This window comes from Acomys russatus, chromosome 13, assembly GCF_903995435.1.
Source record: "Acomys russatus chromosome 13, mAcoRus1.1, whole genome shotgun sequence".
Taxonomy (NCBI): domain Eukaryota; kingdom Metazoa; phylum Chordata; class Mammalia; order Rodentia; family Muridae; genus Acomys; species Acomys russatus.
The window spans coordinates 41402253-41425776 of record NC_067149.1 but is presented as its reverse complement, the minus strand read 5'-3'; the positions used below and the strand labels follow the sequence as shown (position 1 = coordinate 41425776).

General features: G+C 49.6%; 1 protein-coding gene across 2 annotated transcripts in view; it reads left to right on the top strand.

The window, feature by feature from the left end:
* Positions 1–23524, top strand: part of Atp2b2 (ATPase plasma membrane Ca2+ transporting 2) — a 300161-nt gene that overhangs the window by 185206 nt on the left and 91431 nt on the right. Inside the window, exon 4 of one of the 2 annotated variants that reach the window (XM_051155098.1) lies at positions 9834–10347. In XM_051155098.1, the coding sequence (XP_051011055.1) occupies positions 10149–10347 (199 nt within the window). In that variant the 5' untranslated portion in view covers positions 9834–10148. Of the gene's footprint in view, positions 1–9833; positions 10348–23524 lie in introns of those variants that run through there. The other variant, XM_051155099.1, reaches the window with a different exon arrangement.

Genomic DNA, 23524 nt, shown 5'->3' with positions numbered 1-23524 from the left:
CCCTCTGGATCAGCACCTGGGCCATGAGGACAGCTCCGAGTGGAGTCTGTTGCTCTGGTGTCTTCTTGGGGTGCTGGATTGGACACAAGAGCCTATATCAGCATAGAGACCATGTGGACAGCTCATATGCCAAGGTCTGCGGTCAGCTTGCAGGGGGTGGCACAGGGCTGATGTTATCAAGTTCCCTGACACCCTGGGGCTCTCAGCACCTTCCCAATCATCTATCAACACTTCCTCCACAGAGGCAACTCCCTGGGCCCCAGCCTTCCACAGTCAAAAGTGACTGTGGACACATCAACCATCTGGAGGGCTACCTGGGATAGTATTCTGTCCACAAGAGGCTTGATTTACTGAGACCAAAGAGAAGGGTAAGGATCCTGAGCTGCTGGAGAGAAGATGCCAGCATTGTTGAGATTACATGTCATAGCCCTCAGCATGCAGGGCAGCCCCAATGTGATTATTCTTCCTTTTTTCCCAAGGCTCTGCTTGTAGCCTGTGAGGACAGAGCAGGAAACTGGGGAGAGCAGAGAGAGAGCGATGCCTGAAAGGGACAGAGTCACTGTGGTATCTCGGAGCTGTGAGCTTTTGAGACGGCAGAGAGAACCTAATGAAGTTCTGTGCTGTGGTGGCACAGGAAATGAATCTGAGAGGTGGTTGAGGCATATGGCTGGACTCAGGGATAACATCAAAATCACCCATCCCATCCTGGGTCCACCACTCAGCCCAGCCTTCTTGCCATGTATCCCTCTCCTGCACCTTCCCAGTGCTTTGTGGCATTAAAACCTTCTCATGTCCATCTGCTAGTGACTTGACTGTTTTAGCTTGGCCAAGACACTCATAGATTTCTTCTATGGGAAGGTCATTGAGCCAGAAGCACACAAAGCAAGCACACTGTAAGTCAGACACTGCTGTACAGATGCCTCAGCGGGAAGCTGTGAACATCACAGACAGAAGGAGAATTATAACCAGCACGTGCATCTAATTACAGGGTGTTTCCTCTTCCTTTTGCCTCTATCCAAACAAGACTTGCCCTGCAGCTGGGATAGTCCTTTCTAGAGACCAGTAGCAAAAAAAGAAAGCCCAGGAAATTGTGTTCCTAAGAAACAAGCGTCAAGGGGCAGGAGGGAGGAGGCACTGTCCAATGATATGCTTGGCAAAGGGTTGTGCTGCACAGATAAACAAAGGCTTGGGGCCGTAGCAGACCTGTTTCAGGTGTTTGAAATTCCACCCTATGACCTTGACCATTGCTACGTCTTGGATCTCTAGCCTCCTTGCCTGGAAATTAGAGAGAACATGGAGGACACTTGCCATGTGGTTGCCATTGGCAATAGTTTAAGCCAAAGCTGAGACCCAGAGGACATGATGCCCAGGCAAGGGATGTTTTGTTTATATTCTTTAAAAAAAAAAACACTAAACCAAATTTTGGTGTGAATTTTCCAATTCAAGCTCCAGATCCTGACCTGCGGGTCATGTGAGGGCTGTGTGGCGTGATGAGCAGATCCTGTACAGAGGAAGAAATATCTGAGAACTTTGCTTCCCTCCCTATGAGCCAAGAGTCCTGCATAGGACCTGAGATGTTCTTTGTTGGATGTGTGATTAGGTGGGTGGATGGATGGGTGAATGGATGGTTAGGTCATGGTAGGTAGATGAATGAATGGGTAAGTGATGGATGGCTAGATGGTGGGTGATGGGAAGATGGATTGTTTGGTAGTTGTGGGTAGGTGGTGACTAGATGAATGGTTAGGTGGATGGATGGCCAGGTACTGAGTGATGAATGGATGGTTGTGTAAATGGCTGGGTGGGAAGATGGTAGATAATTGATGTGTGGATATTTGGGTGTATGGGTGATTATGTGCATGGATACGTATATTGATAAATATTTAGGTGGGTGGGCTGTGGATGGATAGACAGGTGGGTGATTGGTTAGGTGGATGAATATATAACTGGATGGATTGTTTGATAGGTGGGTACGTGGGTAGGGAGATGAGTAGATGGCTGGTTGCACAGTAGATGAGTATATGGATGGATAAATAGGTGGATGGATGGATACACTAGAAGATGCTTAAGTGCGTGTGTGGGTATATGGTTAGGTGGGTGGTAGATGGATGTTAGGTGGTAGGTGGGTGTATAGATGGCTGAGTAGATGGGTACGTGGGTTCATTGACAGATGGTTAGTTGAGTGGGTGGATGGTTAGGCGGGTGAATAATGAGCAGGTAGGTAGGTAATTGATACATGGATATGTGCATGAGGGGCCTGGAGAACCAGAGATGAATGTTTGTTCCTTCCACCTACCATTGGCAGCTCCTCTGGAGACCAGTGACAATGGAGGAAGTTGACACTAGAGGGGACGCTGTGGAGAAGCCCCAGGTCCCTAACTACCCACCCTGCTTCTGCCATCTGTGTCTGCAAGGCTTTCAAGGCTCTCTCTGTGGGAATTTTTTCCCTTTCTTTCCTCCCCCCCCCCCCCCCCCCCCTTTTTCTTTTTTAGAGTTTCCTTTTCTGGTTAACAGAATAACAGTTGCCTAAAAATAGCAGTAACTTTGATTCTGAGGTATTCACTTTCAGCTCCTCTTACCCTGTTCTCATTCCTCAGCTGTGAGGATACAGGGCTGAGGTTGTCAGCACCCGCTTTGACGAGCCCTCATGCACTGCAGGACTTGAACGTTTCGATAGGAGTAGCCCAGATCTCTCTCGCTCAGTCATGGTTCCACACTCCCATGGACCTATCCAGTGGCCTGTGTGGTTCCTCATTCTTTGGGGACCTTCACACCAAGCACACATTTGACATGCTATGCATAATGCATACCTGCTGAGCCACGCCCCATACTCACCTGCACAGCTTCACCTATGCTCACCCAAGACCATCAGCCTCTTTCCTTTTCAACACACGTGTGCAGAGAAAATTACCTCCTCCCAAAAGAGATGTACAAGAACCTCCCCTGTATCTCTGCCTGTTGGGCTGAGCTTGCTGCTTCTCTGGCCTCATACCCAGCTCCCCTGTACCTCCAGAATTTGTAGCTAGGAGAGAAAAGAAAATGCCTTGTCCCAAGGGCAGATAATTAGTTCATTTATACCAGAGCAAAGGAGACAACACCTATGTGCTGAGCTGGACAGCAAAGCCCACTTTGGCTTGCTTTAAAGGCAGCACTCAGGGGACAGGCCAGTTTAGCATGTTAGAAGCAGAAGGTGAATGAAATGACCATTCACCAAGTAACAAACACTTCCTTATTGCCAAGGGCTGTACCATGCTCTGCCTCACTTAACCCTTACAAAATCCAGCCAGATAGTATGCTCTCTATCAAGGGAAGATGGGACACTAAGACACAGAGGTTAGAGTCCTGCCAGAGCCATAGAAGCAGCAGAGCCAGACCTGGGTGGCCTGGGACCTCCACTCTTGTGTCCTCATATCAGTTCTTGCTGCTAGAGATGATTCAAAGAAAGTGGTGACTTTAAAAATACATATTCAGGTGGCATTTAAATTCAGCACCTCTTAAAACAGAAGGATTTGGCATCCAGGGGTTATTTTTAGCAGACAGTTCATTTGCAACCATCCCAGCTACCAGGCATGCCTTAGCTCAGATCAGAAAAGCTGTTGGTTTGAGCTAGGGGTTGGTTTTTTTTTTTTTTTTAATCTTTCCTTTGAAATATAGATTCCCTCTTTGTTAAGTTAGCATATATATATACACATATATATATGTATATATATAATATGGACTTATATATAATATATAAATTAATATATATATTCCCCTTCCCCTGTCACTGTCTCACTGTATCTCCTGGTGAAGACTTTTTCTGAAGCACCCTAACCTATTCTTGAATCACTGATTTGACTCATTTAAATGCTAAGATGAAACCAAAATTCAGAAATCCAATATTGCCATAATGTTCTGGTTTCTGAATGGCTTGGGACTTCAGAACCTGAAGGGACTCTGGAGAAGGCTAGTCCACTCTCTTCACTTTTCACACAGGAAACTGATGCACAGAGACAATGTTTGATCAAGGTCACACCACAGAAACTGGGTATGGGGGGAGGAGGGCTCATAGTGTGACCTGCTCTATTATGCAACTTACCTTCCTCCCTCCTTCCATTCCATCCACACACCTATCCACCCATCTATCTACATACATACATACATACATACATACATACATACATGTGTGTGTGTGTAAGACATCCTTCCACCCACCTATCAATGTACACACACATCTCACAGACAGCAGCCGGAAGACTGACCTAGCTTCATTCATTCACTAAATATGAATGGAACACACGTTGATGCCAGTACTATGCTGTCTCCATAGGAAGCATGGCTCTTGCCCATGTGTGGCTCTCCAGCCCTCATGAAAAGGGGACAGTTCACCAGGGCTGAACAATAAAATGTGATTTGTACATAGAGCCAGGGGCACATATTTAGGCTGGATGGCCAGAGACACTTCTGAGAGAAGGACACTGAAGCCAAAAACGACAGCAGCTGCTAGGAAGGCCAATGCCTGGGTGGAGACAAGTGTTACAAATGTGACCACTGCAGGGCTATTGGCATCAGATGGCTGATAGGGTTAGCACACACTTTCGAGTCATTGGCTCCTTCTGTCTCCCTGAGATCACTGGGGTTCTACCACGAACTTCTGTGGCTATGAACCCCATGATTTTGAATTGATTACTCTCCCAGGCAAAAGAAGTCCCAAAGTAATCTGTGCAACTTAAAATTTTTAAAAGGTACCCAGAACAGGATGACCTTGTGCAGGTACCTGTGAGATGTGGAGATGGGGGTATGAGCGGCATCAGAAGAAGAGAAGAGTCACCTCAAGTTGTAGCTCATTTGGTTACCCCAGACTTTCATCTCTCTGTACTTTCTCGCCCTGTCCTTCCCACCTTTACTGACAACCAGTTATGCATTTCTATTTCTTTCTGGGACAGCTTCCTATTTACATGCTAGATGCAAATATTTACCTACTCCAAATTCCTATTTACCTACTCAAGGGGTCTGCAGCACCCAGGACTCTCCATGGTGGCAAGCACATCAAATCATGGAAGTTGTGATTTTCATTGTCATCCTGTCTGTCAGTTCTTAGATGGCAGGGCCAAGTCTTGACTATTCACTGCCTGGCACCAAATGGGCTCCCACAAAACTCTCATTGAAAAGCTGGGTGGGTTGAGTAGGAAGATAGATGCCCAGAGTGTAGACTGATAAATGGGTAAAAGGAAGATGGAAGGGAGGAGGGAGGGAGGAAGGGAGGGAAGGGAGGAAGAGAGGGAGGGAAGAAAGGATGGGTGGATGGGCCATGGATGGATTAACTGAGAGGCAGTAGAAGGATGACAGACAGATGGATGTATGGGTAGGTTGGATGGTGTATGGGTGGATGGGTAGATGGATATATGGATTGATTGGTAGGTGGGTAAAAAGATGATGGATATAGGGATGTGTGGGTGGGTGGACAGATGAGTACATGGATAGATAAGTGGAGGGAAGCAAAGAAAAAGAGATGGTGTGTGTGTGTGTGTGTGTGTGTGTGTGTGTGTAGGTGGGTGGATGGGTGGTTAATGTGCAGGTAGGTAAAGGGAAGAAAGTAAGATAGATGGTGAGTGGGCAGATGGGTGAGTGATCAGGTGGATAGGGTTCAAAATCTGTTCATCCTAACCCATAGTCCTTGATGTCAATAGAAGCCCATTAGCTCACGCCTGCTATTGTGATCATAGAGATAATTGCTGCTAGCACTTCTCCTGGCTTGTGCTGTCACAGAAGTAATTATCAGTGCCTGTAAGCCATGCCACAGGTATCAAGGGATGGAGAGAAAACAGCACCTTAGGTTTAAAAGCCCCTTGTGGTTTGCAAGCCACTTTGCTTCCCATATGGTGCCTGGTTTAGGCCTCGTGGAAAGTCCTTGAGGGAGCATCACAAGGCAAAGGCCCTGGAAGCTCCCAGAATAAGTGAGTCTCTGTACCCATGCTGCCCAGGCTCAAATTCCAGAGTCATTGCTGCCAGCCCACATGAGCCTGGGTAGCTTAGCGACATTCCTCAGCCTGAGTTTCACATATGTTCTGTGATGATATCCAGGGCTTTGGTGGTTGTACTGATTAATAATCACTTCCTTGTGCTTCCTGGGCTTGATCTTCAGCATGTCAGATGCAATAACTCACCAAGGCAAAGCAGTACCTGTGAGAGAGATGCTCTATCTTTGTAAGATGATGAAATTAAAGTTAGTTTGCTTTCCATTCCAGTAGGAGGTGGAAAAGCCACCATTTAAGCCAATGCATGGAAATTTCCAGAGCCACTGCTCTTTAGACTTCACGTTATCTCTGAAATGATGCTCCTGTAACATACTACGGTGCCTAGCACCTATTGAATGGTCAGTAAATATCTTTCCATATGCCAGTGGTGTGTATCACATGCAAACCACAGCAGCACTCAGGCCCATGGTGTTCTTTTTGCCACTAAGCACTGGGCCAGGGGCCTCCTCTACCTCTGCCCCTGCCTCTGCCCCTGCCCTTGCCCCTGCCCCTGCCCCTGCCTCTGCCCCTGCCCTTGCCCCTGCCTCTGCCCCTGCCCTTGCCCCTGCCTCTGCCCCTGGCCCTGGCCCTGCCCCTGGCCCTGGGCCTGGCCCTGCCCCTGCCCCTGGCCCTGGCTCTGCCCCTGCCCCTGCCCCTTCCCCTTTCCCTGCCCCTTCCCCTACCCCTGCCCCTTCCCCTTTCCTTGCCCCTTCCCCTGCCCCTGCATCTGTCCCTGCCCCTGTCCCTGCACCTGCCCCTTCTCCTGCCCTGCCCCTGCCCCTGCCCCTTCCCCTGCCCTGCCTCTGCCCTGCCTCTGCCCCTGCCCCTGCCCCTGCCTCTGCCTTCTATGCACACTGTTGTCTGGGCCTGAGGACCAAGAGGCCTCCCAGGTTGCAAATAAAAACTCACCTCTTATCCTTGAGAAAACAAAACCTGCTCTAGAAGGTTTCTAGCCAGCCCCTCCCTCCAGCCATAGGTCCACCTACCCTAAGCTCAGACCCAAAGCCATCAACAAGGGTCCAAGATGCTCCACCTCATTGGATCTTCATCTTGCTCACAAGTCTCTCTGTCTCTCTGGGTTCCTTATTCTGTCATTGTCCTCTCCAGCTGTGCGGTGTTTCTTATTTTCTTGGACTTCCCCAAAACACAGTCTGCAGAAGGAAGTGCACTGCTCATCACACAAGCCCCTGTGTCCCTTCTGTGTGGGTCCCAGGCCTCCTCTAACCTAGGGCTCAGAGAGAGCTCCCCACACCTCTTAACAGCTGATGTATGCTGGGTGCAGGATCCTATGGAGGACTTGCAGTTTCTTGTAGCCATGGGAATAAAATAGTGAGCCTGGGTATCAGGTGCCAGCACTTCCCTTTGACCCTTAGAACAGGCTACAGGCAGGCCCTTCCTATGGGGTGGTGGGCCACAGTCCAAAATTTAAAAATTCCCTAACATCTCCCCTGCTGTGTTACCTTGGATACATTTCTTCAGGCCCACGGGGCTCATTCTTTTTGTCAGTAAAATGCGCTTAATTATCATATCCACCTGGTGGGGTTGTAAAGACCCAATGGGAAGCTGGGCATGGTGGGGCTTGCCTGTGTTGCTAGCATCTGGGAAATGAGAGACCAGAGGATCAGGAGTTCAAGGTCATTGCATGACAGCCTACAAGAGATACCGCCTCAAAAGGGGGGGGAAACCCCTCAATGATACATTGCCTTCTTTTTATTTCATTCATCCATCCATAGTTATTTACAGGATAAATACTAAGATATCATTTAGCCAGGGCAACACATGAAATGCACTGCCTGCATCCTTGGAACACAGCTCTTAAAAGATGATACTATATGGCGTGTGTGTGTGTGTGTGTGTGTGTGTGTGTGTGTGTGTGTGTGTGTGTCCTGTGTGTCTATATTACTAGGGATGGGTCCCAGCATGTGACATAAGCACTGTACTGCTTACCTGCATGCATGGCATGCATATGTAGTATTACATATTCAGAGACCTTTTAGCATGTCATCTGATGTGTGGTACTTATTTAAGAAATAGAGGAGAAAGGCCATGTGTGATAGTACCTACATGTAACCCCAGTCCTTGGGAGGTGAAGGCAGGAAGAGCCTGAGTTCAAGGTCAAGGTCATCCTCAGCTACATAGCAAGTCTGACTCTATTTTGTCTCGAAGAGAAATGAGTGAGAAGGATTAGTGTTTCTATTCATGTACAGTTGTGGCCTTCACATCACCTGATGCCATAAGGTGAGGCAGACCTCATGAGTTCTGGGGACAGTGCCATTGCAGGCCACGGCTGCATTGGAAAAAAGTTTCAGGCACACATTGTTTCTGGTGCCCAGGTCTCCTCTTGGAGGCTCATGTGAACACCACGCTCTGCTCTGTGGGATACCTATTGGTCTCAATGTGTATAAGCCATGATATGCTTCCAATCTCTGCAAGTAGGAGTATCTCCTAGTGGACGACATGGGATAACTCAGCCAGGATGCAGCAGAGCCCCTAATTAACTCTGACATGGCTTTCCTGTCAGTGTTCATCTGCACAGTCCATCCCCACCCAGCCAGAGGGACATCATCCCCACTGGGCTCTGATCAAGCTCCCTTCCCTCTCTGGGGTTCCTCACTGAGAAAATAGAACAAATCAACCTGATACCGGTGCCTCTAAAATGTGGAGGAAAGGCCTGTGGAGAGAATGGTCAGAGAGGTGCAGGGTGGAGTGCTGCTTGCTCCTTTCTTCCTCTTTCTATCTACTGCTCTTCACTGCCCACTCAGGATGGCCAGCTGGCTGTGACTGATGGGAGAGACTGATCCCCGTGCCAGGCTCAACTGAGCTCAGCAGGGGCCCTTTGTCACCCAACTCTTGCCGGGGCCTCGGCTTCTGGTGTTGGGTGTCCTGGCAGATTGAATTCTCTTCCTGGCAGCCCACAGACACTACACTCCTGAACAGGTAGCCTGGACAGCAGGGAGAAGTGACTCCTTCCCCCTGGCTTTCAAGAGGGACTTGTGGGCTGCTGTATGCTGTCCTTGGTGCTGACCAGTGAGGGCTCCAGGTGAGGGCTCCATGGATGCCAGCTCTTGCTGGGAACCAAAGCTCTGGGCTCAAGGACAGCCTCGTGAAGACGTGTGGTGACTCCTGTGTCACCGGTCTGAGTTCCTGGAGGACTGTGGTGGGGAGCTGTGGGTAGACACGGGGCTTGTAAGAGGGAGTGTTGTAGGGGAGGTGTCGGGGACTCGTGGGGCCTGCAAGAGAGGGTGTTGTGGAGGAGCTGTCAGGGACTTGTGGGGAGAGGAGTTGTGTCCCAGACTGTGTGTACAAACAACATGTGTAAACACATAGGACCAGTCAGAGAAAGGAGACGGGGTCTGCTGTGTGTCTACGAGGGGACATTCAGTTATATGCCTAGAGATGCGACTGTGGGGCTGCGTGTACGGAAGGTGTCCCCGTCAGGGTGCCATAAAATGGAGTCCTGTGCTGGTATGCACGTGACAATGGAATGAGTACAAAGAGAGCAGTTGGTGTGTTGCGTTGCATTTTGGTTGTATTTGAAAAGAGGGCATTTGCCCCCCAGAGTATGTGTGGGAAGTCAGAGTGTCATGTGGGTTAAGGCATGTCCTGAAGTAGTCCCAGGTTATGCCTTAAGACCTGAACAGCACGGTAGCCAATGGACTGGCAGCATGCCAGTGTGTTGAGGAGATGTTGAGACAGATATGTGTGGTAGACTCCATAGGTATGTAGACAATGATTCCTGAAGATGGCGTGTTGACGCCTGTTCCTTGATCCTCCTAAGCACCTATCCCACGGGACCTCAATTTCTGGTACTCATCACTCACTCTGTGATTGTCTCCACAGGAGCTGTCCCGACCATGTAGATGCCAACCCCAGGGATCAGCATGGACCCTACTGAATGGAGACTCCTGGGTCAGCAGCCCTGAGCCTCTCCGGCCCCTGGACTTCACCCCACTCCAGGGGACACTCCTCAGAGCTCTCCAGTGCTGTTGCCAGTCCACCTCAGCCATCACCTCCTCCTGGGACTTGGAGTCAGCCACCTCAAGCTACTACCCTCTGGTGAGAGTATACTGAGGACAGCCACACACAGCCATCACCCAGAAGCCCCTTTTCCAGTGCTGACCCTCAGGCCCAGCCTGAGCAGAGACTTCAGCAAACATGGGTGATATGACCAACAGCGACTTTTACTCCAAAAACCAAAGAAATGAGTCAAGCCATGGGGGCGAGTTCGGGTGCACCATGGAGGAGCTGCGTTCCCTCATGGAGCTGCGGGGCACCGAGGCTGTGGTCAAGATCAAGGAGACATATGGGGACACCGAAGCCATCTGCCGGCGCCTCAAAACCTCACCTGTTGAAGGTAGGTGAGGGAGGCTTATACCTTGGCTGCTGTGGAGTTAGCTCCAAGGGCCTGTGTCCATGAAGTCTGACAGTGGGGATGTCTCTAAAGTGGGCGGAAACACTTCAGATCCCAGCTGTGTTCTATCAAGGAGGTCGAACCTCATCACAGGTCATGCCCCTTGTAGAGAAAATGTCAGTAAAACAGTTGGGTGAGGGCTGTACTCTGGAAAGAAGGTGACAAGTCAGCCTGGGGCGGGGTAGTGAGGGGTGGGGTGGTCACTGTCACCTCTGTGAGAACCAAGAAGCATCTGTCTTTGAGGTGGGGAAGTTGAATGACTGGAAGGGACTCAAAAAGAAGCCATGTCCTGCTCGCCTGTGTCCAAACAGTGCATGAGTTCCACACTGTGGTTGTAGCTCAGAGTCCAACCTCCAGCCCACGTCTGTCTACCATGCCCAAGCCCTCCTGATGGCAGGCTTGGGCTTGGGCATGGACCCCCCGACCCTGCACTGCAGACTGGCAGCCAATTCCAGTCGTCACAGCGTGCTCCACACACAGTGGCACTTGTGTGCCCCAAATCCAGATTCTGAATGAAGATCACTGGGACCCTGGAGGGGAATGGGCTGGGGAGCCAATTACGGGCTATAATGGACAAGATTGATGGGTGTCCTCGCAGGTAGGGTCTTCCCTGAAACGTAGGAGTCGGGGGAATGTTTTACAACTTCACAGAGTTGTTGTGAGCAGCACTCTCCTGCTGCCTTCCCAGAGACAGCCAGAGATGGGGCATTTTCCAAGAGACAGAGTAGAGAGAACCCAGCCCTGCTGGGCCTCCATTTCTACTCTATCTGCTAGTAGTTACCCCCTGTGGCCATGTGGGGGAAACCTTCCTTACACAAAACCAGGGGCACAGACAGGGGGCTCTACCCCAAGTCTCCCAGACCTGTGACCTAGAACAATGGCTGCCCTGAGCTTGGGTCTCTTTCTCTGGAATATGAAACCAGTGCTTCCCATGTAAGAGCTTTTGTGCCAACTTGGGCATGCAGTAGGCACTCAATAAGTGGCAAGTGTGGTTTTTCCTAGTAGACAGCAGTTACTCCCTCAAGTAAAGATTTCAGTCTGGGATATGGGTGGCAACTAGGTTTGGAGAAAGCTGTCCGTCCCACCCCTACCCCCACCCATGTCCTGTGCTAATAGCTGGGCACGACTAGGCACAATCCCTGGGCCATTGGTGCAGGAATTGCTTTGTGGAGCTCATGAGGCCCTTCAGGCCCAGCCAGGTTGACTGATGGTCACATGTTAGTACCCTGCCATTCCTCAGTGTCTATTGATGTCTGTAGTTTTCCTTCTTGGGCCAGAAGGTGAAGCTGAAGAAGGTTTCCTCTTTTCATTCTGCCTGCTCTCACTGATACCTTGCCCTTAGGCTGAGCCAGGAGTCTGAAAGCATTATTCGGTGGGGAGAGGAGGCACAGAGGAAACGTCTAGTCTGGCTCTAGACTTGAAAACAGCCATGGAGGCCCTAAAAAGGGTAGAGACTCAGCTTGGGGGATCCTGCATTGTACCCCCACATTCCTACCAGTCAATTTTTGGAACAAGGGACCATGTCCACCTGCCATCCAGCTGGTACCTAGCCTACCAGGAGGCAGAGATACCTGAATGGCCTTTGCCTTTGAATGGGGGACCAATGTTGCTTTAGATGCCACTGGGCCCTAGTTCTAGGGAGAAGCTGATGGAAGCTGTGACCATCTCCACAGGCAAAGAGCAGACTGTTGAAAACAGATGTGGCTATATGTGGCTCACTGCTTTGGGGTCTCACACAAGTGTGGGCCCCAGATTAACAGCCCCACTTCCACTAACCAAGCTCTCTGAATTCCAGAGTGTGGGGCTATGCATGACCAAACTCTAACACTAAACAGAACCATTTCAGATAGTTGCCTGCTCTGTACTGCTGGAACTGGGTGGGTGAAGCAGGTATGAACCAGAGGGTAGGAACTTGGTCTCCTTTCTATGTGCCTGCCACCAAAGAAGGCTAAATAGCTGTCCAGGGACACTCTGAGATGTATCCACTGAGTCCCTGCCTCACAGGGAGCCCTCTCAACAGCTGGGTGTCCACGCAGCAGGTAACTGGAAGTGAGTACAGGGATAGATAATGTTTCCAGGAGTGGTGAGGCAGGTGGAGAGGGGGAAACCTGGAAAGCTTCCTGAAGGAGATAGATGTTTGGGCTTGGCTATGGAGATAAGAGACAGGAGCGTGTGGATCATGCCACAGAATGCTGCTTCTTGCAAAAGTCCAGACACAGGACATGTTGAGAAGTTAGATGCAAGGTGTAAATGAATGGTTTTTTTCCTCTGTCTGTTGTTCAGCCAGTCCCATGCCTCTGGGTCTTTGGCCTCTCTGGGCTTTGCTTTGCTTCACTGGACCTAGGAGCTCTGAGGGGAGAAAGCCACCATTGGATTAATCAATCCTGCTACACTGGTTTCTAGAAAGTTCTTTCAGGGTGGCAGGTAGAGATGGAAATATGGAGAGGGCCAAAGGGGAAGACTGCTGCAGATCTCCAGGTGTGGCAGACCTGGGTTCAATTCCCAGCTCTGCCACTTACCTGCTGTGGGACTCAGGGCATGTTATTCAATCACTCTGTACCTGTTTCCTTGTCTCTGTGGAGCTAATGATTGTAGTGACCGTCTAGGCTTGTGATGGGGGTAACATGAAGCAGCTCAGACTGACAATCCAGTCAGTCCCAAGACAGAACACTGCCACTTTCTGCTGAATACAGTTGGCTGTGCACACTTGATTTAAACCAAGTACCCAAAGTCTAGGTACCCAGCAGCGATGGCTTTTGCTGTTCTTGGAATTAGGGAAGAAGCAGTCGTGCTCTCCCAACAGTGACGTATGAGCATTTGGGTCAACAGCTGGTGTTCTGCAGACATGTGGAGGCTACCACTACCACTCAGATGGGTAAAATGTCACACCCAGGGGCATCCCCTGGTAGACCAGGCATAAACATGGCTGAAGTCCCATAACACTTTTCTCCCTGCTGTCTCAGGTTCAGCATCTACCCTGTTGTATTTGACCTTATGGTTTAAAGAGCCCCAGCCACATAGTCTGGGCTGCGCATACTCCAGATGGAGACTCATACTGGCTGTTCTAACACCCCCTGCCATTCATGGGCTATGGAGATCAGAGAGCTGGTGCAGGAAACTGCTCCAGCCTTGTTTGCGGCAGTCTCCTCCTCATCCAGCTAAATTTAGGGAGAAAGGTCTCTGAGTGATAGATGGCATCTGAGGCTTCCAGCAGTGTGACTCTGCCTGAAACACTGCTTTCTGCACCCAAGGGCTCCTGTGGTCAGCAGCACTGGGTTGTCAACACAGAGGTCTGACTTTAGAGACATACCATGAGGCCAGTGCACCCTGTTCCTCTCTACACTCAGTTCCTTTCTGTGTCCACTGCTGGGCAACGCCCTTCCCTGCTCACTGCTGAGTCTTCTTCTTCCACACTCTTCCAGCCTGGGATGCTAGGGTTTCAATCCTGCACGGCTTTCAGTGAAACTTCTAGGGCCTCTGATGCCTAGTCTAGGGATAGGGAAAACAGCAGCACCTGGTGGCCATTTGATTCCGTAAGTCACTGGTGCAGCCAAGGTGGTGCAGGTCACCTTCGCTACCAGCATATGGAGGAGTGCTTTTAGAAGCAGTACACATAGCCCTGGCCCTGTGAACAAGTTAGGGGGGCAGATACAGTAGTCCCCAGTGAAGAGTATATGAGCTCTCTGAGGCAATAGAAATGGGGGATCAGTGTTGGGGGCCCAGACCTGGAACAGAATCTTGCATTGTTTCCTGGGGTGTACCCATACAGGGACTGAAGGAGCATCCACAGAGAGGAAAGGGGGTGAGGGAGAGACAAGCATGCCTGGTGGCTCTCCCTGCAAGGGATGGAGCTGGAGCCTGGGGAAGGACATGGAACACTTTGTGTCACCCATGAGACAGGTAGCTCTGGTTTCCCCGTGCCCAGCATGACCCTGAGCCACATGGGGCTCTGTGGCATCACCCTTCCCTCCATGACCCCACAGGAAGGATGCCTGCGACAGGTCCCTGTCAGGTGGTTATCACCGAGTGTCTCATGGTGAGGAGAGCAAAGGAGACAATAGGAGACAACAGGGCCAGGACAGCACTGGGAACTTGATACCATGCTGGGCGTTGTAAAGGGGAGCCTGTGGTTAATTTTAGATGACTCCCAAGCCAGCCTCTACCTTGGGGCAAGAGGCAAGGGATGGGGAACAGGGTGTGAGAGATGGAGTATATGCCTTGTGCAGAGGAGGTGTGATGGAAAATGGCTCTTGTGTTTTAGAACTAGAACCATCCATGGAGCTGCCATAGCCTGGGGACCCAGAATAGATCGGGTAGTGAGTGGAGCCTTCTATCTTTCTGTCCTCATGTCCTATGTCTTCCCATGGGACACTGGACCCATAAAGGGTCAACTGGGAAACCAAGGCAGCCAGAGATATATCAGTGTGACAGGCAAGGTGAAAAGGGGGTGCCGGAATGCAGATTCCACATGGGGACACCTCCACAGACTGGAGACAGGTGACACGTCCTCCCTGTGCCCCAGAAGTTTTTCTAGAAGAGTTTATGCTTCATTGTAGGGCTTTTAACCCTATATGGTGTAAGGCCCAGAAAAGTAGGACTCACATGGGTACTTCTAAGGCTGAGAGGTCTAGCCACCTTCTCACACAAAATGAGGAGCAAGAAGAAAGGACTGGAGGGCAGCCCTCACCTCAGCCCGCCTGCTAAGGGGGCTTGAGAGTTTGTGGATTTGTTTTCTTCTGTGAAAAGCTGTTTGGGTCCCCTTTCCTCTGCCTCAAGAAGACAGTGACTGAAAGCAGCCTTGAAAATCATCATTTGGGGCTGGGGATGTGGCTCAGTGGGCAGAGTGCTCGCCTGACTTACACAAGCCCTGAGTTCCATTCCCAACACCACATAGACCAGGCATGGTGGTGCACACCCATAATGCTGCACTCAGTAGGCAGAAACAGGAGAATCAGAAGTTCAAAGTCGTTCTTAGCTACATAGGGAGTTCAAGGCCAGCCTGCGCTACAAGAGACAACATCTTAATGGAAAAGAAATACAATCTCCTTGTAGTACTCACTGAGTTGCTGCTGACTGGCAATTGTTCCACATAGGTTTCTGCCATTTAGAAGGGATTTCCTGTCTACACACAGACAGGTCAGTCACAGGCATGGCAGGCTCCAGGGCTTCTGGTGCTATCTGGTTGACAGCCCATCCCTCCTGCTCTGCCTAATGTCTACTGTCCCTGTGTTGGCTTATTTCACAGATGGGCACTGGAGACTCTTGTAGACTCAGACTGAGGCCCTCCCGTACCAGTCTCCCCAGAAGTGAAAGGCATCGCTTTCCTCATAACTCACCCATTTAAACCCCAGAAGAGATTCTCACTGGGCCACTTGTAGTCACATGACCATCCTCAAACCAATGGAATCTGTCTCCCCAAGACCAATAGAGGTTAAAGAGGGGACTAGAGACAGAACCACAGGGACTTCTAGGACAACTGCACACATGACCAGGGAAACAAAAAGTAGACACCATGCTCCTGAGGAATGCTCAGCCTGTGCAGGAAGAAAAGGCAGAGGAGGCAGCTAAGGGGCATGGAGGGTTACATCAGTTATACCCCAACTCCAGGCAGCAGCCCAACTCCACTCCTTAATAATCACACCAGGGAGATGCCAAGGTAGCTGGCATGTTCCAGCCTATGACAAGTGTGGCAGCAGTGGGGAGACTGGCTGGGGTCATGACCAAGTCTTGCTTCCTCTTCCTGTCTAGGTGTGGGTCTTGGGCCTCAGTTTCCTCATCTGTAAGGTGGCATGAGACTGTGTTGCTTTCGCGACATTGCTGTGTGGAGTAAAGAAATCCACACAGTGTGGTGTGCGCCTGACACGTGGTGACTGTGGCCTCAGCATTAGCTATTGTCATTCTTCTATGGTGATTTCCACATGACTTTAGGGAACGTGTTAGGCTTGAGTTAGTGGTAAAGGACCATCACCTAATCCTGGCAAGTGAGTGAGCTTGTACAATGCATAGGAGTCTATGAGGTTTTTTTAATAGCCTGCTATTTGCTTTGGAGTGCATACACACCCTCCCTGAGACACCCTTGCCATGGAGAAAAACCCTTTAAAAGCGGGTTGATCTGGACGCCTGTGAGTCAGTGGAGCAGCTCTCCAGAGTGGCGCCCACACAGCATCTGAATCATCAATAGAATAAATCCAGGAGCCCATCGGTACATGCTGGGGATTGTCTCCAGTATATGGCTCTGCAGGGGTACAGGGGAGAGCAGAGAGAAGTTCAAGAAAGGACCACCCTGCAGCTGGCCAGAAGGCTCCTGGGTGATCTCAGCAGGATGAGGAGGCCCTAATGGCCATTCAGCAGTGCTCTGCACAGCCATGCACACAGCAAGGTCACAGTGTTTGCAGCAGGGGGCCTTGCTTTAGGCAGACCCACTGAGGGTCAATGCCAAAGCTGAAAGCTGCTAGGTCGCTGTCACTGACTGTGGGCACAAGAGTTCCATTCAAGTGCTTTCAGCACAGGCTCCTGGCAGCCTCAACAGAAAACAGAAGTGTGGAAAGGGAAGGTCGCCTGGTTCTCAAAACAAAGTCATCATTGTTTTACACAACAGATATGCACTAAACACCTACTATGTACTCAAAAAAGGAGGAAGAATGAGAAGAACGTGGCTTTGCGCCCTGACTCTCTCATGGAGGCCCTTGAACCAGTCACTCCTTTGAGCCTTATTATAAATTGCATATCTACAATGTGCAGGTTTGGACCACATCTCTTCTGTAAAGAGATGAGCTATCTTCCAAATGTTTCCTAGGGAACAGTGTTTGTGCCACGTGACTATACCTGGGATGCTGAGGACCAGGCAACCTTTACAGATACCCACTTTTGGTCCAAGGTCAGGTTAATCGAGCCAGAAATTAGTGTAATAGTTTGTAGGCAATCTGGAATCCACGGGCAGCCAGGGGTTCAGTCCAGCCAATGGGAAGGATGCAGGGGAGATAGAATCTTTCTCAGACAGCCTTTCCCTCAACCTCCTAAAGATCCCAAAGGGAATCACTCTGTGGTCTAGGAGCAGTTCTATTTACAGCAGGGAACCAACCACAGCTGTGACACTGCGGACTAGTTAGAGCATGCTTACCCACAGAGTGCCAACCTTCATGGCTTTGTGTCCCATCGTCTTCCCATCATCCTTGAGAACCAGGAATTGTTTCCATTCCAGCTGACACTGGAGGAAATCAAGGCTCAGAGCCTCTCAATTAGCATGTTTCTCTGAGGCTACTTGGCTGTGAATGTGACAGACAGAAGAAACTGCAATGAGAGGGAAAGTGCCAGAAGTCAGAGGAGCACTGGTCCTGCCTAGGGAGGGTTAAAATTGGTAGAGGCTTCCTCTGAGCTCAAAGGGCAGGGAGGCCTTAAAAGCCCAGCCATGGGAAGAAAGTATGATTTCATTGGGGAACAGCAAGAATAAAGACCCTGGTGTGAGGGCCAGGGTGAGTGTGAGACATGAGCAGTTCCTAGGGCAGCTTTCCAAGAGCAGAGGCCTCCAGCCACCAGTTGTAGATGGGGTTTGTTTTTGTTTGTTTGTTTTTGTTTTTATAGTCTGGGATTAGCTGATGTGAATGTGATGTGAGTCTGAATTGTCAACTTAATAAAGTCCAGAAGTACCTAGGAGTCAGACTTCTGGGCATGCCTGTGGGAGAGTTATCTTGTTTATTAAAGAACACCTGCCCACTATGGGTGACATCATTCCCTGGGCTGAGATCCCAGGCTATATAAAAAAGAGAAAGTGACCCAAGCACAGGCCTTCGTTCTGCTTCTTGACTGTGGATTAATGTGGCAAATTTTCCTATTGAGACTCCCTGTTCTCCTCCATGATACCCTGCATCCTCCTCAAACTGTAAGTCAAAACAAACCCCTTCTCCCTTAAATTGCTTGTGCCGGGGTTGATACCCTATGAGAATATACAGGGGGACGTAATCCCCCTCAGGAACAGTCATAGGGGAGGGGAATAATGGGAAAATGGGGGGGGGGAGGAATGGGAGGATACAAGGGATGGGATAAACATTGAGATGTAACAAGAATAAATTAATAAAAAAAGAAAAAAAATTAAAAAAAAAAAAAAGAAAAAGGAATGAATGCAGTTAGCTTGTTTGTGCCGCATGTTTAGACCATTACCTGAAGTGGTACTTACTGGTCAGCCCAGTCTGAAAAGGACCTCAAGCTCCCTAAGGGTGGAGTCTTGGCAAGCCCATCTGCACGGGCCAGATGAGCCAAAGAAGTGAGAACTCGGGGAAATGGTTCTCATAGCAGGTTACCTGGTGCTCCAATGTTCCATGGAAGTTCTAGAGAACAGGAGGGTATCAAGTGCCTGGGCCTCCCACTCCACTGTAGACCCAAACCCCCAGCATCCTTATCCATCTCATGTGGTGATATCTGTTGAGTGACATCTTATAAAATGTATTTCCAATAGTTCTGGAGGTTAAAGGTCAGCGTCAGGGAGCCACGGTTGGTGAGGTCCAGTGTTCCAGAGATAAGGCAGAAGGGATGAGAGCCAGAGAAAAGGACAGAGGGAGAAGGAAAACATCTTGGCCTGTCCTTTCCTCAGAACTCGCTCCTTCACTAACTAGTCGCACTCATAGTTACTAACCCTGTCCCACCGCAACTAATGATCTGTTCATGAGGGAAGAGCTCATATGACCTCTTCACCTTTCAAAGGTCACTGCTATGTGCAATTCTGGGCCTCCAACAGGGGACATATTAAGAATTCAAGCCAGAGCATGCCCCTGGCCTGGCCGTCTGGCTTCGTAGTGAGCCGGCACATGGGTATCCCCTGATAAGAGATCCTTGGTTTCTGAAAGTTCAAAGGCCTGATCCTCAATTTTCAGTTACTTCCCCTCCCTGGGTCTCAGTTTCCCCATCTGTCAAATGGGCTAAGGGAAGAGAAATATTGCTTAGTGTTTGGACCAGCTCTAACATTTATGGAGCTTCAGCTCTTAAGACCAGCCTGGGTCCCATGGGGCCAGGTGTGGCTCAGGACAGCTGAAACTGCCTCTCTTTACAGGTGCCTGTCACCTGAGAAGCCTAGGCAGAGCAGATGAGTTACCTACACAGGCCCTCCCAGTGGTTACCTTACTCCACCTAGTGTAGTCCTGGCCCCTGCCATGGTTTCAGACAGTTATTTATAGCCCATGGAAATGAGCACCCCAGGCCCGTGGCTGCCTAGTACCCAGATGACAACATTAGCTTCCATCTTAAAGAAAGCTCTCCACAAATCCCTGTGGTCTACCCAATTAGCCCCGCAAGGTTGGTGGAGAGAAGGGCTGTCCCCTCTGTAAGACAGCTTTGGACAATTCTTCGTAGGGTTAAGAGGCAAGAACTGGCATTTCTGGCTTGCATGGAAGAGGCACTGTCTGAACAAGACTGTTTTGAAACGTAAACAGTTGCAGTAGGAAAAGGTGCTCCAGCATAGACAGAGTCGCAGAGATGAGGAAGAAAAGGACTATGGAATGGGTTTGGGACAGAAATTGGAGAGGGAAGTTGTAGTCATTCAGAGTAAGCAAGTAAGCAAGGTGTTTCATGCAACCTTCTGAGACCCTGAGAAATCTCTGTCCCATTGAATCCTCACAGTAACCCATACAAATAAGTGCAAGCATCCCATACTTGAAAACAGGGAAACTGAGGCACAGGGAAGTTAAATCGCCTGCCTGAGGTCACACGGATAATGTACAGAGAGGAATGGAGGCTCACGGTGGGCTAGAACCCAGTCAGAGGAGGGACAAGATGGCTCATCAGGTAAAGGCGCTTGCTGAGAAGCCAGATGACCTGAGTTCAATCCCCAGGACCCAAATGGTAGAAAAGAGAAACTGACCCCTACAAGGTGTCCTCAAATCTCCTTACACATGCTGTAACACACATGTATTCACACACATGCATATGTGCACACACACAAAAAAAGTAAAATACATTTTAAATGGTTTGATAAAAATACAAAAAGATATGGATATTGAAATGAGAAACTTGGGTGGTGGTGGCAGAGGTAGGCAGATCTCTGTGAGTTCAAGGCCAGCCTGGTCTACAAAGTGAGTTCCAGGACAGCGAAAGCTACACAGAGAAACCTTGTCTCAAAAAACAAACAAACAAACAAAAAACTTAGGGTAAAAAGATTGGGCATCTGGCAGAAATCCAAGTGACAGCCAGGCACCCCTGGGGGCTCAGTTCTTCCTTGTGTGATGTTGGGATCTGGGGATGACAGGTGGTTCTTTAATGCCAACATGAGGACAGCAGCAATGTCTTTTTTTCCCCCCTGCTTCTCCGAGTAGCTACTTGGAACATTCTGACAAATGATATGATAGTTAAAGAGAACATAAGACAACAAGGATGAGCCTGGCAAAATAGCGTTTTAAAGGAAGAAGAGACGCTAGGGGCTGAGGAGATAGCTTAGCTGGTAAAGTGCTTAGCACACAGACATGAGGACCTGATTTTTGGATCCCGGCACACACATACAAAGCACCAGAGAAATGGAGACAGGGGGATCCCTGGGGCTTGCTGGCTAGCCAGTTCAGCTGAACCAGTGAAAGATCCTGCCTAAAATATAAGGTGAAGAGGAAGATACACATCATTCTCTGGCTTGCACACACACACACACACACACAGAGAGAGAGAGAGAGAGAGAGAGAGAGAGAGAGAGAGAGAGAGAGAGAGAGAGAGAGAGAGAGAGAGAGAGAGAGAGAGAGAGAAGAGAGAGGCATACACACTTATGAACACATACAAACACAGAGAGAAAAATGTGGGGTTTGCCTTGTGCATGCCAACAAAGGCAATGACTCCATGCAAACAAGTGCAAGAGGAAAGGGCTGAAAGAAGCATCTAGAATGGGCCTGTATTGGGATGGCTCTTTCTTCTCTTGGTCATGTTCCAAGAGTTCCAAGAGTGTTGTCCGCTATGGTTGCAGGTTGCGAGCCACAGAAGGGACCTAGTGACATAAAATAGCAGGGGTATAGTGGCTGTAGGCTCTCAGAAAAGGAACCCCAGGAATCCTAGCCAAGTGTTGCAGAAGGTTTAAAACTGAGATGTGTACTGCTCAGTGGCAGGTCTGACAGAACAACTGTCTTTTGGAGAGCTTGGGGTGTGTGGGGGGCCATGGGGGTTAGGAACAATCAACTCCTCACATCACTGAGGACTGATTCTTAGCCAAACTGTGGTGGGAAGTGTGCGGCACCTAGCTCTCCGTAGCAGGAGTCTCCTTTGTAGTGTGCGTCACTTCCCATGGTATAAATACCGCTACTGCCCTGGTGTAGGGACATAGTAAACAAGGGGCTGGGAAGATATGGGCTGCATTGTGTCCACACCACACAGTCGCCCAGGAGAGGCACCTAGAGAGGCGTGTTCAAGGAGGAAGAAAGTGATGACCTTGGAGTATCTATGCCTTCTAAATAATTTTCAAGCGGGTGCTGTCCCTGTATGTATGTCTGTGAACACGGTGTGTGCAGTGCCCATGGAGGCCTGAAGAGGGTGCCAGATTCCCTGGGACTGGAGTTTCAAACAGTTCTAAGTCACCCTGTGGATGCTGGGAATCAAACCCAGGTCCTCTGGAAGGGCAGCCTGTGCTCTTGACCGTTGCACCACCACTTCAACATCCCAGCTGCCTTTTAAGTGGAAGTTGATGCACTTATACCACAGAGTTCTAATGGCCGTTTAACAACAGCTTGAAGGAGCCATCCCAGCCAGGAAAGAGCATCTCCTCTAGAAGGTTATTGGCGGCATCTGTTCATGTGCTCACCCCCAGGCCAGGACGGTGGTGTATCTTGATTGACAGCTCTTCCATGTTGGCAAGTCCTTATGTCCTGCAGGAAAGAGCTTTATACAAGCCAAATGTGGAGTGCATTTTGTCTGCTTCTTCGTCATTTCTTTAAGATATGTTTTCCAATTATATTTTCTCTTTCCTTCTGTTTTTGTTTTTTTGTTTTGTTTTGTTTTTTTGTTGTTTTTGTTTTTGTTTTTGTTTTTGTTTTTTTGCCTTTCACCTTTACTTCCATTTCCTTCTCTTTCCTTCCCACTGTCCCCTTTTGTTCCCTTCTCTTTCATCTCTCCTCTCCTTCCTTCCTTCCCCTCCCCTCCCCTTCCTCCCCCTCCCCCTCCTTTATTTCCTTTCTGACTCACAAATGCACAAACTCCCAGGGAGTTTTTAAGGGTTCCAGGTGTAACCTTGAGAAGGGCAATCAGAAAGAGCACAGGGACTCTGCGTAGCCGTGCTTGGCCCCACCCATCCCTCGTCTTCTCCAGGGGCAGAAATAACTGAGATAAATATGTCTCCTCAATACCTGTCCCTGTCTGGATGTCTTCTTCTGGAAACCTCCCTAGACTATAGACACCCAAGGTGACAAGCAAACTGAAGCAGACCCAATGAGGATAGCAGAGGTAAAGGGATACCGGAGGCTCTTTGGTGGCTAAAAACTGGAATAGTTGTTCTTTGGATTTTGGCCCTTTCTCAACACACAGGCAGGTGGCTGTGCTGGGCCTGCCTCATCATGACATAACCAAGAGCCCGCTGATATGCCAGAGGCAGGAGTCCAACTGCAAACCTCTACTGTCTCTTACTTGAGACCATGTGGTAGACGGAAGGCTATTCGGGGACCTGGATAGGAAGGGAGCCTGTAGGGAGAGGACACTGCCCCTCCTCCAGAAATAACCAAGAAGATACTAGCCTTTTACCAGTAGTGCATACCTGTAGGAGGGAGACACCTCCACTTACCCCATTTGGCGGATGAGGAAACTGAGGCAAAAGAGATTGGCTAACTTGCCCAAGTCACGTGGTTTTTGGAAGAAAAACTAGTCCTGGACACTAGCCCAAGGGGCATGTCCCATGAAAGTCTTCACCTACCAGGAAAGTAGGATAGATGTGAGGACATCCTACTGGGATTCTAGGTAAGAGAAGAATGGGAGAATGGGGAAATAGAAGAATCCAGAGGGTCCTAGCAACCTACAAGAAGAACATTATGATGGTCAGATCTGGGCCCAGGGGTTCTGCTCAAACTATGGCACCAAGCAAGGACAATATGTGCAGTAAACATTGAACCCCTACCCAGATCTAGCCGATGGACAGGGCATTCTTCACAGATGAGTAGAGAGTGGGGACTGA